Below are 14,788 nucleotides of genomic sequence, written 5' to 3' on the forward strand. Positions count from 1 at the left end.
TGAGGGAGGCAGGGCTGAGGGAGGGAGGGAGGGTCACAGCACATGCTCAGTGCCGCCGGTCCGAGGGCGAAGTTTCTGCGTTCTGCGTGCGGGCTTAGGTCACAGCACAAGCTCAGTGCAGGCTCGGCGAGGTCTCCCAGCCCGCATGTGCCTCCATTTTGAGTTGGTAGAGTGGAAAAGGCAGAGTTTGAGCTGGTAATAGAGGGCTCAGCAATCCATCCCAACCCACAAGCGCCTGTCATAGTCATGGATGATCCATTCAGCCCCTGCAGGTAGGCTACATCACTCCGGCCTCCCCGAAACCATGGTGATTTTTGCTGTTGTTCGTCACTTCTGCAATGTTTATGAGATCATTTCATTGCTGTTGCATGTTCCTCAGAGCCCTGCCAGCACGGCAGCAGCTGCTCCCGGAGCAGGAGGGCACTGCCAGGGGCTCTGCCTGCCGAGGGGGGCACGGGGAGAAACGCTGCAGCGGGGTGGGTTTGGGGGGGTTTTTGGGATTTCAGTGGAGCTGTGTGCATGCAGGTCTGGGCAGCTGCAGAGCCTCCCTGCCGGCACTGCAGGAGTGCAATCAGGGGATGTTTGGGCCTGTTTGGGTGATGCGAGAGGAGGGTCGTGCATCTGCAGCCATTGGTTGCTCCGAGGATGGGTGGTTCTCCCGGTGATGGAGGGCACTGATCCCGCTGACACTTGCCCAGGTGTGAAGGAGAAGAAGCTGCTGTGGCTGTGTTTGCTGTCAGCCACATGCAGAGAACGCTGGTGCATCTGAACCGCAGCAGTGCTGCCTTGTGCAGGAGAGCAGCTCAGGGAGAGCTGTGCAGGCAGCACCTCAGAAGCTCGCCAGGCTGGCAAACACGGGGTTGGGCTGGTGGAGTAAAGTGCAGGGCTTGGGCTCTGAGGTCCTTGTGGGACAGCCAGCGGTGTCACTGCTAAGTATAAATGGGTCCGAGAGGACTCGGGTGTGCTGGTGGAGCAAACACGGTTGTGCAGCCTGTTCTCATTCACAGGGCTCTGTCCTTGTGCAGAGCGGGGCTGTCCTGCCCTGGTCCTGCAGAGCTCACCCCTCGCCCTGGGCTCTGGGGCTGGGGAGATGCTTCAGTCAGGGGAACCTGTTTGGGAGTTCCTGCAGTGTTTGGGTTGAAAGGGGACAGGACTGTGTGTGCTGCTCCCAGTGACATCTCTGGAACTCTGTAGCAGGAGGTTGGCCCTTAGCCCTGCACACATTGTCACTCACCTGGCAGGGGCTGTGTCACTGGGGAGAGACAGCGACTTCTCACATGGGCACAGAGTGACAGGACAAGGGGGAGCAGCTTTAGACTAACAGAGCACAGAATGAGATGAGAAATTAAGAAATCCTTTATTGTGAGGGTGGTGAGGCCCTGGTACAGGGTGCCCAGAGCACCCTGTGGCTGCCCCATCCCTGGCAGTGTCCAAGGCCAGGTTGGATGGGGCTTGGAGCAACCTGGGATAGTAGAAGGTGTCCCTGCCCATGGCAGGGGGGGGAACAAGATAATCTTTAAGGTCCCTTTGAACCCAACCCAGCCTGTGATTCTTGTCAGAAGCTGAGGAATGAGTGATGAATAAACCTGCAGAATTCTGCCCGTGTCAGTGCCATGTCCATGTCTGTATCCTACCCCAAGTGTCATTCCCTTATCCATTTCCTTTTATACCTCCAGAGCATAAAAAAAATCAAAACCACCTATTTCATGTGAATCACTGGTCACTTTTGCCATTGGCTGAAGCAAGTCCTGCTAATGATGACAGAGCTCAGTTCCCTTGAGCTTCAGTCTGGCTGGATCACCTCTTAGTTTAGAGAGGAGTCTCCATGGGCCTGAGCTTTGGACACATTCTTATTCCTAATAAAGGAGCTACTTGAATATGTGCAGGAATCCATCAGTGCTCTGCAGGAATACAGGGATATGGCAGCTTAGCTCGTGTCCTTAACATTGGTTTTAAATGTTCACTTCTAGGCTGAAGAGAAGGGGTTGGGCAGCCAGTTTATAACCAAGCAGCTCCTCAGGTTTGTGTGCTCCTCAGGTGCACAGGGCTGTACACTTGGGTTTAAAAAAAAAAAGCAACAACACAAATAGAAACCCAGCCTCCCTGCTCCCCCCAGCCAGAGAAAACCCCTAAAACCCACAGCCCTCCCCCAGAAAAAGCAACCCAAGGAAAGCCTGGCTGGCAGTCGGATGAGGCTGTGAGGTGTCTTGGTGCTGGCAGTGCTCTGAACTGCCCCATCCTCCTTGGTCAGCCTGGAGCTGTGCTCCTGCAGTTGTTCCTAACGGAGAGTTTTGTCCTGGCTGGGTGCCCAGCAGATTCTCCCAGTTCAGGCAGTGCTGGTAGGTGGTCTGGTGAGTTAATGCCACTCCAAACAGCTGTTAGAAATTGCAGATATATCATGGGAAGTGCTTGAATATTGTCCTTCAGATGAAGAACAGTCTCTTCCCTTTGTTCTGCCTTCATTTCAGCTTTTTTTTCCAGGCATAAATCAGTAAGATTACCTCTTTCCCCTTCCTTCCAATTCTTTAGGATGTAATTTGTTTTAATTAGAGCTTGTTTCCAGGTGTATGGTGGAACTAGGGATACCTTCCAGCTCCTTTCATGCTTCCCATTCTTCATGCTTATCACCTCTAACACAAGCTGTTGCTTCTCCTTGTGTTTGCTATTCAGGAAGCTGGAGACTTGTGTTGTCAAGCAAGTTCAGAGCCCCAGAGGTTGATTATTGTCGCTGATCTGATGAAGCTTTATGGAAGAGTTCCCTGCTGTGCTGCTGCCCAGTTCCACTGTCCTGCACAGGAACTGGGGCTGTGCTGGAGCAGTGGTGCTGCTGTGGTGTTCAGTCTGGTTTGGCAGTGAATATTTGCTCTGGGAAGTGCAAAGGCACTGCCTGGCCATTTTAGAAACTGTACAGGACAAACACTTAAACAGCGTCATTCCATGCTGGATTCATTTGCACATTTACTCACCAGTGTAAATGCTGCTTGTAAACAACACTCCAGTTCTGTTAAAATCGTGTGTAACCAGATAAAAACCTTTGCATTTTGCAATGGTTCCCAGCAATTCATTTTTCTGAACTTATGATCAAAATGCTGGTGTCTTCCTTAGCTGGAGGTAAACAAGTGTTAGAGAGGTGCTCCATGGCACCTGCCAGCAAAATGTTCCCCACACAGGTAATTCCTGCGTGGAGAGAGCACTTCCTTCCTTTGCAGTAACCTGGCTGAATGATTGTCACCTCCATCCCACCTTCTGGGACACACTGAGAACTCTCTATAGGTTGTTTTTTTCCTCCTCTATAAACACGATGAAAAAATAACGTTATCTTGAAAAAGCTTTTCCTGTCTGACTCGAACTTGTGCAAGCACTTCCTTCTGCAGACAGCAGCAGGGCAGCCTCCACGTCCTTCCCGTGGTGCCCCTGCAGTCAGGAGCAGGCTGGAGCTTGCTCTGGAGGTACAGGAGTTGGTACATGTTTATTCATTCCTGCTTTGGAGTGAGCAAGCGCTGAGAACCTTCCCTCACAAGTTCATTTGCCTGAAATACAGGTTGGATTTTTCGCCCAGAACACAAAATTACTTCAGCTTTTTTTTAAAAATCATAACACACTGTTAAAATGGGTTTTAAATGAAGCTTATAGTCACGAGGGGAAAGAATATTTTCTGAGCATTAGATACTATTTCTATAAAATTAATTTTAAAATCTTGCTTAAAGAATGAAGGTTTAAGACACAGGTGAAGTCAGGGAACTTGTTCCTCTGAGGTATTTAACTCAGGTTTGTGGTAGTTGTGCGATTTTTTTTTTTTTTGTTAAAGGTTGAGTAGCCTGAACGTGCTTGTCCCTTTTACATTTTGAAGTGTGCAGTGTATGAACGTGACATGCATAAGATAATTTTGGGTTAAAATTAAGGATGCACTTGGCTCAATATCCTGCCTTCCAACAGTGACCATAAGCAGATGCTCTTGGCTGCAGTGCCAGTCACTTTCAGGCCCTGATAAACTGGTTTTTAATCTGCTGAAGTTGGAGTGATTTTGTTCTCTCCTGTTTTGTCCCTCTAGAAATGGAACAAAATGATCCTTGCCAGATGTTTTTAGAACTGCCTCTGAAGAGCAGGGGTCTTTCATCTTGGATATTGGACTATTTGAATTAAAAGACTTTTTTAAAAAACCCTTCTCTTGAGACTTTCTTGGGAGTTTCTGTTAATTTTACAGAAGTCACAAGTATCTAAGAATTGCTTTACTGTGTGACACTCTCAGTGGATGTAGCTGATTATCTGGCCATTAATAATGGCTGGTAATCAGTGTAAAGTGTATGACTGCAGTTTATTCTACAATGCATGTGTCTAACATGGGCTTGGTTTTATTTAGTAAAGCCGTTGATGTTGATACCAGGCTTCATAAATAACCCCAAATCTTGTAAGATTCCTTGTTCAGTGCTACAGCTTGTTATTGCTTATTAAAAACAAACCTACAACCCAAACCCCTCCATATCCTGGCTTTAAGATGTCTTTCCTCTTTTAATCTTTGGTTGTATAGAAATAATGACCTTCTCCAGCTGTTTTTGGGCACTTCTTTAGCCAATGGCCTGTCCTCACACAGGCATGGCTGAAAGCCCAGGGACCCCTGTCCTGGTGCCATCTCTGGTGCCAGTTCCACAGCCCTGACCCTGCTCCAGCTGCATTCCAGGCTGCTGGGAGCTGGTCAGGCTGAGGGCACTTCAGTGTGATGGTTGAAACTTCCTCTGCACGTGAAGTTTGTGTCACTGATGTGCCCATGCCACACCAGGCCATGGGTTTTAGCAAGTTGGCTTTGAAAACCCTTTCTGGAGAGCTCTGAAGAGAATCAGAAACACAGTTTGAGAGGAGGTTTGTGGCTGAGTGAACTGGTTGGTTTGAAAACCTTCTTCTGTTGGAGCATCTCTCTCATTTAATTAGGGATCACCTCAATCTGCAGAATCAGGGATGATGATGCCCGGGGTGGTTACGTGGGTAGCACAGAATGTTGTCCTGTGTGTGATGTTTGGGTTCTGGTTTTGTTTTTGGGGTTTTGTTGTGGGCTGGTTTTTTAAACTTAATGGTAGCACTGAGTTATTTCCGTGGGGTTTGAGCTGTTGCTGGCTGGCAGAAGCTGTCTGAGAGCCAGTGGGAGCGCAGCATGTGGGGAGAACATTGAGGGCACGGTGACCACAGCAGGACAAATAAACCCTGGCTGCTGCTGGGTGCAAGGAGCTGCACAAGAGCAGAGCTGGTTCCATGGTGCTGCAGCAGTGCCACCTCCCTCAGCCCCGTGCCAGCCCGAGTGAAAAATGTGCCGCCACTGCAGAGCAAGTCTCTTGCTGAACTCCGGCAGTAAAAAGGGAAACATGAAAGGAGCACTTGCATCATTTCTGAGATCCCACCTTGTCAGGTGATCCCTGACCCCGAAGGGCCACTGGGGCATCCAGCCCGTGTGGTCCCATCAGAAGCCTGCCAGCCTCCCGGCAAAGACCTTCCCTGGACGTGCTGGGCAAGAACTGGCTGGGATTCACAGCAAGGACAGGGCAGGGCTGTGCAGAAATCCCCAAATGCCTTTTGCCGTTGCCTCCAGCCTCAGGAGAGTTCTGCTGCGAATTCCCAGCCTTGGATCCTGCCTGGCTCTGGGCATTGTGTACCAGCGAGTCCTGAGCCCAGGTTATCCCCAGAGCCGTTCTGCTGTGCTGTGGGGCAGCTCTGGTTGCCACGTTCCAGTCCTTCCTGCACTGTGTCTGTGGACAAAGCTGCCAGCTGTGCCAGCCTTGGTGTAACCTGGTGAGTGGTGTGAACATGAGGGCAGGTGACAAACAGAGGGCGAAGCTCGTTTCTGTACTGGAAGTCATGGAGGAGCTGCTGTGCCAGCCTTCCTCCCTCTCTCCTTCTTCCTAGAGCTGGGAAATGAGAGCTCTGCACCAGCCTGTGCTGCCTCAGCCCCTGCTCGTCCTCACCTCTGAACTGTTTTGTCTCAGTGGTGCTGCCTTTGGCCTTGAACCTCCAACCTCCCTTGTTGCTTCAGAGCGGAGAGGACAAAGCTGCATTGAGCTGAACATCCTCTCTCCTCTCCTGGAGCTGTGTGGAACAAGGCTCTGTGGATCAGAGCGTGCTGCTTTGCCCTGCTCTGCCACAGAAGCCTCCTGCCTTTTTGATATTCCGGCGCTGGCTCCCAGCTCCTTTCTGACCAGCCCCTGTTTACTTTGCAGAACACAACGTTGCCATGGCAACAGGTTACTTTTCAAAGGGAACATCTTGTCATTATATTTAATCCACTGCAGCTGAGGAGGACTGAAATATTAAGTTGTTGTTGCTATGGATACTGCTTTGTTACAGCAGTTTCTTTTGTGTCACATTTCATATACAGTGTTGGCTCCTTTTTTCCCTTTCCCATCGAATAAACACAGGATGCCATTCCATTCTTATTGTAATTGCTCTCACCAATATGATTTAGCTTCAAATCTGCAGTGCATTTTATTTTCCATAGCAAGAATTTTTCTTTCCATTTGAAACCCATTCCTGGGGATGTGGAAACAGTAAAATTATGGAGCAGATCGTGTGCCCTTGAGGAGCCAGGGGCTTTGTGCCCTTTTAAAATCCCAGTGGGATGTTGAGCAGCCTGCCAGAGCTTCCTGCACGGCAGCTCATCTCAGCCCTCACCTTCTGGGCAGGGAGCACCTTGAGGTGTGAATATGCTCAGGAAATGGTGATGGGGTGATGGAAAGGCACAGAAATATTTCTGCCCATGCTTAATGAGGAATGGTTGGAGAGCCCCACTGAGTTCCCACAGAAAGCGTTGGGAGCAGAAGTCCCATCCCAAACTTTGCTTTTAACTTTGCAATTACAGGGTGCTCCTTAAATGGCTTATTTATCATATTCAGTGTGGTGCAGCTGAAGAAATTGGGGGATATTTGGTTCTTCCCATCTGAGCTGAAACCAGCCCAGTGTTCAGTGTGGGTGCAGACCCTGCTGGTGCAGCCTCCGCTGGTGCAGGGCTGGGTGCAGCTGCAGACGCTGCACAGGAATGTTGTGAGCTTCACTTACACTGATGAGCAGGGATGTGCATGGCCTTAAAATGAATTCTGGGAGGAAAGGAAGAGCATCAGCATTTTCTGTTGTCAGCTTTCCCTTTGCTCCTCACAGGGAAGAATTCTGACACCTTGTAGCTGAAAAAATGTAACCTGGTATTTAATGTATGACTTTGTAAATAGAAAATTGATTTCCTAGTTCAGTCATTTCCTTGCATAACCTGAAAACAAGAAAACAGTGTCAGGTTGTCTTGCAAAAATATGCATTGGGGGAAAACATTTTGATGTGTTCTCATTGTTTTCTGGAGGCTTTTGGCTCATATTTGGAGTGGATTTGTTTCCTAGGAGAGTAGCACTGTCCCAGCCCTTGCCAAGGGATACCTTCCACAGACCAGGTTACTCGACACACCTGAGTATCCCCTCTTGTTTTCTTAATAGTGTGTTTTTTTTGCTTCTGTGCCATTTGCATTGGAAATGCAGTGACAAAAAAGAATATGACCCTGAATTTCATTAATTGCAGTTCTTTCTCATTGCTGTTTTTTCTTTGTATCTTAGGAGGCTAAACAGTACCCAAGGTGAAATCAGAGTTGGACCCAGCCACCAGGTAAGGAGTTTTGTTTGCATTCCAATATCCAGAGATGCTTTTGCCTCTTGGTCTGTTCAGATGACAGTTGCTTGAAGTTGCATGTGTTCAGATACAGTGGGGTTTTTTAGAATCATCTTTAGATAACTCACTTTAGAGAGTTCTCACTTACTGAGATTTTTCTGTGTCAGATGTTGATATGTCAATGATTTTTAGTAGCAGAAGTGCTATTGGGTTAATTCTTGAATAAGATTGGAGGAATATGAGTAACTGCTGGAAGTTAAAAAAGTGCTTTAAGTCATTTGGATTGTTAAAATAGAAATTGAGAAAGCTGCTGAATACACTGGGAAGCAGAATAAGGTTAAGACTCTAGATGTTCCTGGTATGTTAATTCTAATTTGAGAGAAATCCTTCATAAGCATTGGAAATAATCTGTTCTTACAGGGTATTAACATACAGCTTGCTCTGGTTCATAGGGCCAGATCTGTCACTGGGAACTGAGGCCTCTCCTTTTCCTGAGGAATTGGCTTTGTAGTGTCCAAGTGCTGGATTTTTGCATCCAAGTGATGAATATTCATTCAGACCCTCTTCAAAATCTTGTTTAAGAACTAGTGAAAGTAAATATTTATGGAACCCGATGTCACATTCTTAAGGATGTTTTGCCTTCAGAGGAAAAAAGTCCTTGGCAATTAAACCTGTAGTGTTCTTTTCAGTAGTCATAACAAGAGTGCTGTAAATGATACCTTCAAAACAACTTTCATCTCAAATTGTCATCTAATATTTTGGCAGGCATTAGTCACCCTGCTCTAAGGTATAATTACCACATGCATTTATGGATGGGGAGAAAAAGGAGGAAGAAGGTCCATTGATTTAGAATACTGTTAATTCTTGCTTGCTTCATGCTTTAGATTTCCATTGTTCTCTCACTCATCCTTGTTTCTGACAAATGTCATCACCGAGAGGATTTTCCCAGCCTGTTCATTAGTGTGAGGTGTTGTGTTTGGGCACAGGAGGGCTTGGTTGTAGCTGTGCAGGAGTCAGACTGAGGCTGGTGTTTGCTGCTCCCTGCTCTGTCTGACCCACCCTGGGGAAGGTGTGGGAGGGGTCTCTGCCTGCGGGGCTGTGCTGGTCAGGGGACAGATGTGGGCACTCCTCACCCCCCTCAGTGAGCACAAGGTGAAAGCAGCAGAATGCAGAGGTCCCAGCAGTGGTTTCTGACTACTCAGGTCAGCTGTGCACGGTACAGGTGGCAGAGGCTGCTGGCTGGGGTTTTCCTCAGTGCGCAGATCCGCCGCGCTTCTGCCTGTGGCACCACAGCACGAGGGACACGAGTGGGCACAGACCCTCTGCAGGACTGCAGAATTCTCAGAATTCACCTTGCAGGGGGAGAACACTGGGTCTCTGCTGAACGTTCTCCTGGGACAACTTCTGGCTACAAATAACAACCAGGGAGGTTTGGAGTCCCCACCCCTGGACGTGGCACTCAGTGCTCTGGGCTGGGGACAGGGTGGGGATGAGTCACAGCTTGGACTTGATCATCTTGGAGATCTTCTCCAGCCTCAGTGATTCTGCGATGAAGAGGAAGCTGCTCCTGGGAGTAGTTGCAGTAATTAAGCATTTTCCAAAGGTACAGGAGACTGAACATGGCCTTGTGCAGCCCCCTGGTTGCTGGAGTGCCTTGCTCTCACAGAAATCCCAGTGCTGGCTTATCCCTTTCCAGAAGAGAAGTTTAATGACATATCCATTTTCCCAGGCAAGAAGTAAAATAAAGTACAGATTAAAGAGCAGAACATGAAAGACATCTGAACCTGTGACTTGTAATTACTGGTTATGTATAAATGTTGCCTCTCAAATACGTTTAGCGTTGTAAGTATAGGAGGTAATTATAGGGCTTAAAAGCTGTTTCTGAAGAGGCTCTCAGCTATCTCATCTCAGAGCAGTAGATGACTAAAGATGCTAATTGGGTCTCTGGATAGAGTGTAATACTTATTTAGAGGCAGGGTTCATTTCGCTGAGCTATCTCCCCTTTCAGGAAATGTCTTTGTTTCTCTTTACAGTTCTAATGATTTACTGAGCATTTAATTTTAAACTTGGTGTCAAATGTGTAGGGTTTCTTGCTGATTTAAAATAGGACACGTATGGTAACTACCTTCTTGCCTTCCTTCATATGAGAGTGTCCTGTGAGGGTTTCAGCCTGGCAGGCAGCAGTTAGATCAGCACCCTTGTGACAAATGCTGTGTCTGAGGGGGAATTGTCCATCAGCTCTGGACTTCCAAACCATGCGGGCTGTGCAGTATGAAATGCTTTCCTTTCAAGCTCTGCTGTTTCTGTGTACAGAAAGGCTTCACAGGCATTGGGCTGAGGTGGTGTTAGCCCTGAATAATTGTCAGGAAAATCGCTGTCCTTCTGAAGAAGGAGTGCTGGATAAAGGGAATGGGTTGGGGCTTGATGCCTCAGTGTCCTCAGAGTTCTGAAACTTGGAACAAATCCCTTCACCACCTGTTGCCTGAACATCTTCCATCTACCAGATCATACTATTCCAGAGAATTTATGAACGTGTGTATCCTCCTGACATTAAGAACAACTGCCATGTCCGTATGAACTCGTTTTCCAGGCCAAGCTCCCTGACCTGCAGCCGTTCCCTTCCCCGGACGGGGACACGGTGACACAGCACGAGGAACTCGTGTGGATGCCAGGAGTCAACGACTGTGACTTGCTGATGTACCTCAGGGCAGCCAGGTGAGTTCAGCCACCATCCTGCTTGCCTGTGGCCTGCTGGGGTGGGAATGTGCAGGGTTGTGGGTGCCAGTGGCATCAGCTGAGATGTTCAGTTTGAGAAAAGAACGCTCAGATTTGGGCCAGCACAGCATCTTCCCATCAGCTGTGGCTCTGGAGTTAAAATGGAAAGCCAGCAGAGTGTGCTGGCATGGAGTGCTGTGGGATGGGTGACAAAGGAGGAACTGCTCCAGGTGGAGCAGCTGGTTCAGCAAAAGCCAGCAGAGTGTGCTGGCATGGAGTGCTGTGGGATGGGTGACAAAGGAGGAACTGCTCCAGGTGGAGCAGCTGGGTCAGCAGAGGATCCCTTCAGGGAATCCCATTGGGAGCTCCAGGTTGCATTTCAGTTCCTCCCTGATTTGCCTGGTGGGTTCAGCAAACTGAAGTTGGTGGGCTTCACAGTAATTCAGAGTCTCAGTAAATTACTTGTAGCTTGCAAGAATTCAGAGGCTGGGGAATCTGCAATTTCAGTCAGTTTTCTGACATAATAAAACCAAGACGACAGCACAGAGTTTGCTGTCTCTGCTGAGACTCTCTTCTCCTGTCTGCAGGTTTCATCTTCTGTAATCCTGATCAGGCTCTGCTCCTATGGCAGTGCAGACTTTTAACTGATGAAAGCAAATTAGATTGGATTTTAATGCTGGATTTGTTCCATGTGCTGAGGGGACTCAGCTCTGCAGTTTTGTGCTGCTTTGCTGTCCTTGTTCCATAGTGTTGCAAGGCCCTAAAATTCATGATTTAAGGTGTAAATGCAGTATTTGTGTGTTGCACGATGTGTGCATCCAGCAGCAGCTGAGGAATTGACCCCTTTCCCCTCCCCTGCAGGAGCATGGCAGCCTTTGCAGGGATGTGTGACGGGGGATCCACCGAGGATGGATGTGTGGCTGCCTCCCGGGACGACACCACCCTCAACGCCCTCAACACAGTAAGTGATCCCCGTGGGCAAGAGCAGCCTTCCTGCCATCCCTGGGCCACCTAAAGCAGGGAGTGCCTCAGATGTTTAGCATGTAAGCCAGATTTTGGGGTCACATTTTTTGGTAGTACCTTCCTTTCAAATCCCAACTGAATTTCCTAACTCTGACCTGCAGAAGTTCAGTGATGACCTCGTGGGTGGTGCCTTGAAGGTGACCCCAGTGAGTGTTTTTGGGAAGCTGCTCAGTTCAGGGCCACCAGCTGGAATTGTGATTTGCTCAGCTGCCCCTGGCCTGGCTCCTGGGCCTTCCATTCAGCCCAGCTAGTCTGGAGTTCTAACTGGAGTTAAAATGCCTGCATTCTTCACAGGGAAAATGTTCCTTCTGTTCCTTTCCCTTGGGATGGAGGCCACCTGACGCTGGTGCTGCACCACTCTGCAGTTGGCTGATTTGTTCCCTGACATCCTTCTCAGAGACTCAAATTTCTGTTAAGGTCAATAATAACTAAAGAGGTTTTGGAATTGGAATTTCTCTCCCCTTATCTATAATAAAAGCCTAATGCAGAAAATTCATTTAACTTCACTGCTTCTCTATCTACTTTAATTACTCCCTTTAATCGCTTGGCAGCCTGAGGAATCTGCAGTTGCACTTGTAGAGTTCTTGCTTCTGAAATTAGATTAGTCCCAAAATACTTGGGTTTGTTCTTCTGATTCTTTTCTCTTTGTGTTTCTAGTGCATGTCTATTTTAGAAAATGCTTTCCTTGTCCACTTTGAATTTTTCTAGAAAAGAGTTTCCTTATAAATAATAGTTCTGTCAGGGATATTTTAAGAAACTTTGACTTATTTCTGGAAACCTGCTTGTTTAACTTTAAACAGTTTAGATAGGTCACTTGTTGTCCTGACAAAATGGTACCTTTTTTATCTTTCAGTTCACCACCTATTTAAAACAGATCAGATTTATCTGATAAATGATTTGTGAGCCTCTTAACCTGCACTAAGTTGTGTCTTTGTTTAGAAATTATCATATGCAACCCAGAAGATTAATGTAAAAGAAAATGGTGTGGTATGATTTCTTATTATGGAAATCCAATAAACTTTGGAGGAGCACTTCACATAAATCAGTCTTGACAAGCTCCTTTGCTGCAGTTTTATTTATGTAATAACAGGTGCTGTAAGCCCCCAGAACGATTTATTGTTAATTATGCCAGATAGAAATGAAGATCATGGAGGCACAATGCAACATACAGACATCACATACATGTATTTATTTATATCTCAGCTCAATGAAAGGATTATTCACTCAACATTCCAGGTGAATTCCAGCTCCTGTTCCTTTGTTTGGCTGTTGAGGTTTGCTGCCACATTTGTCACTGTAACCCTTAGGAAGGAAATAAAGTTTTCATTTGGAGTTTGCTGCCCTCCTGATGGGTGCTGGTGTCAGACTGGGAGGGCTGGAGGAGGGCATAGCAGCTCCTGCAAGTCTTTCACCACAATAATGGTGAAAGAATTATCCCAGAAAGCTCATCCTGCTCTGTGGGGGGAAGGTGATGCCAGATCTGACAATCCAGGGAAGGATGGAACAAGGTGAATATTCAACACGAACCTTGTAGCTGCTGCTGGCAGTGCTGAGGAGGGAGAGCTGGGGGAAATCCTGGAGTAGTTCCTTCCCTTCCCTCCTCTTTGCCCTCAAGACTCTGATTTAGCATCAGATGTGGTTTAAGATCCTTTCTCTGTCCATACCAATGCAAAGCCAGAAACTCATGACCTCTTTTATCCTTTTGACCTGTGCCTGCTGGTCAGAGGTTCTGCAGTGCTGTTCCCAGAGATCCCAGGTCAAGCAGGAGTTAATTTCCTCCTTTGTGCTCAGATTTGACGGAGTTGCAGAGGAATCATTCATTCCCAGTGGTCAGCCTTGCCTGGTGTTCTGCGAAACAGCAAACCCTGGAACAGACACTGAGGCTGGCAGGGTGCAAACTCAGTGTGGAACACGAATCTCTGAGGTTTTGGTCATGGTTTTGCTGGGGAAATCAGAGCCAGCCACTCTATTTATCCTCATAAGGTGAAAAAATAGCACCACTTAAGCTGGTGTAGTACTACATGGAGGAGAGACCAAACAATGATATGCTAATATTGTGTAAATCTCTCTTTACTAATAGTGTTGTTGTGCCTTCTCATAACTCTGCTGCATGGGAACGTGTCATTATGAGTGACAAACATGACAGTGTAATCTCAGTGCAAGGAAATTCAGTTCTAACTAAGATGTCACCCAGACAAATTACTCCCTGTTTTAACTTGCCCTTAGACCAGATTTTCTTGTTCATTAACTACAGACAAGGTTGAAAGCATAAAAAAATTATTTAAATATATGTTAGCATTTCTTCTTATTACTAGTTTTGCTTCTGGATGAGTGTTAATGAGCAGCTGCTCTGCTGGTTCACAGGAGGTAGGGCAGCACTGCAGGCCAGGCTCCCTGCCCGGGCCTGTCAGGGGCTGGAGCCACCTCTGTGCAGGAGACAATTCTGCCACTTGGGATTTCCACTCATCCTCATCCTCGCTCTCAGGGGAGAAACTTCAGCACTTTATTTGTAAGATGAGTCAGGAAGTCTTTTTTACAGAAACTATTGAAACAGGCAGATAAAAAAGGGCCAAAACCAACTGCCGTGATTGCTTCTAAAATTTTTGGGGAATATGCAAAATACTCCTGTTTTTTGAAAGGTTTTTTTTAAAGTGCTGTTTTAAGTTTTGCAGGTAATTGGCAAGTTCTGGCCCTGGCTCTGTGTGGAGCACTGGCCATGCCTGCATTGCCCCACAGCTGTTCTGCAGCTGCATTTTGGGCTTTTTGGCAGCTCCCTGGCAGTGCCAGTGCAAAGTGGCTGCATCACAAATATCAGGCTTCTTAATCTTCATCAGCAGCATCGCTATACAGGTGCTTAAAATAGATTAGAACTGGGGGGGAAGAGATGGAAGTTGGAGGTTTTTTTATTTGATTTTGTCTGATACCCAAGTAATACCCTAAAGGGCACTTGGGGCTCTTGTCTTGCTGGGTTTTAGAAATGGTTGATAAAAATTAAAAGGAGCATTTTCCATTTTCATAGCAGGGCAAGGATGTCCGTAGCTATAAAGAATATCCACAGCCCACTGAAATTTGTCAGCTCTGCTACTGAAAGAAGTGGCCTGAATTACATTTTGTATTAAATTGGGTGTTGGGTTGCAGTTATTACACCCAAAGATGGAGCTGCTCAGGCCACATGGCAGCAATCCCCCATCTTGCTTCTCATTTTCCTTGTCTTTGTCCTTCTCCCTCATCTTGGGATGTGATTTGTCCAGGACAAGTCATCGTCCCATGGAAGAGCCAGCTCTGGAACCTGGAGAACTCTGGAATTCCAGTGATGTCCTACTGGTGCTGGACATGCTGCAGCCCCATAAAAGTGGGTTTGGCTGAATGATCCCTTCTGCTTTAAGGTCCAACCCAAACCAGGCTGGGATTCTGTGATTTT

At 47.2% G+C, this 14,788-nt stretch overlaps 1 protein-coding gene across 1 annotated transcript in view; it reads left to right on the plus strand.

Moving 5' to 3' along the window:
• RERE (arginine-glutamic acid dipeptide repeats) overlaps positions 1 to 14,788 on the plus strand; it is a 120,983-nt gene that overhangs the window by 42,947 nt on the left and 63,248 nt on the right. The window contains exons 7-9 of the mRNA XM_017743967.1: positions 7,578 to 7,626; positions 10,220 to 10,344; positions 11,206 to 11,305. Of these exons, the coding sequence (XP_017599456.1) occupies positions 7,578 to 7,626; positions 10,220 to 10,344; positions 11,206 to 11,305 (274 nt within the window). The remainder of the gene's footprint in view (positions 1 to 7,577; positions 7,627 to 10,219; positions 10,345 to 11,205; positions 11,306 to 14,788) is intronic.

Source organism: Corvus brachyrhynchos, unplaced genomic scaffold, assembly GCF_000691975.1.
Source record: "Corvus brachyrhynchos isolate BGI_N302 unplaced genomic scaffold, ASM69197v1 scaffold68, whole genome shotgun sequence".
Taxonomy (NCBI): Eukaryota; Metazoa; Chordata; class Aves; order Passeriformes; family Corvidae; genus Corvus; species Corvus brachyrhynchos.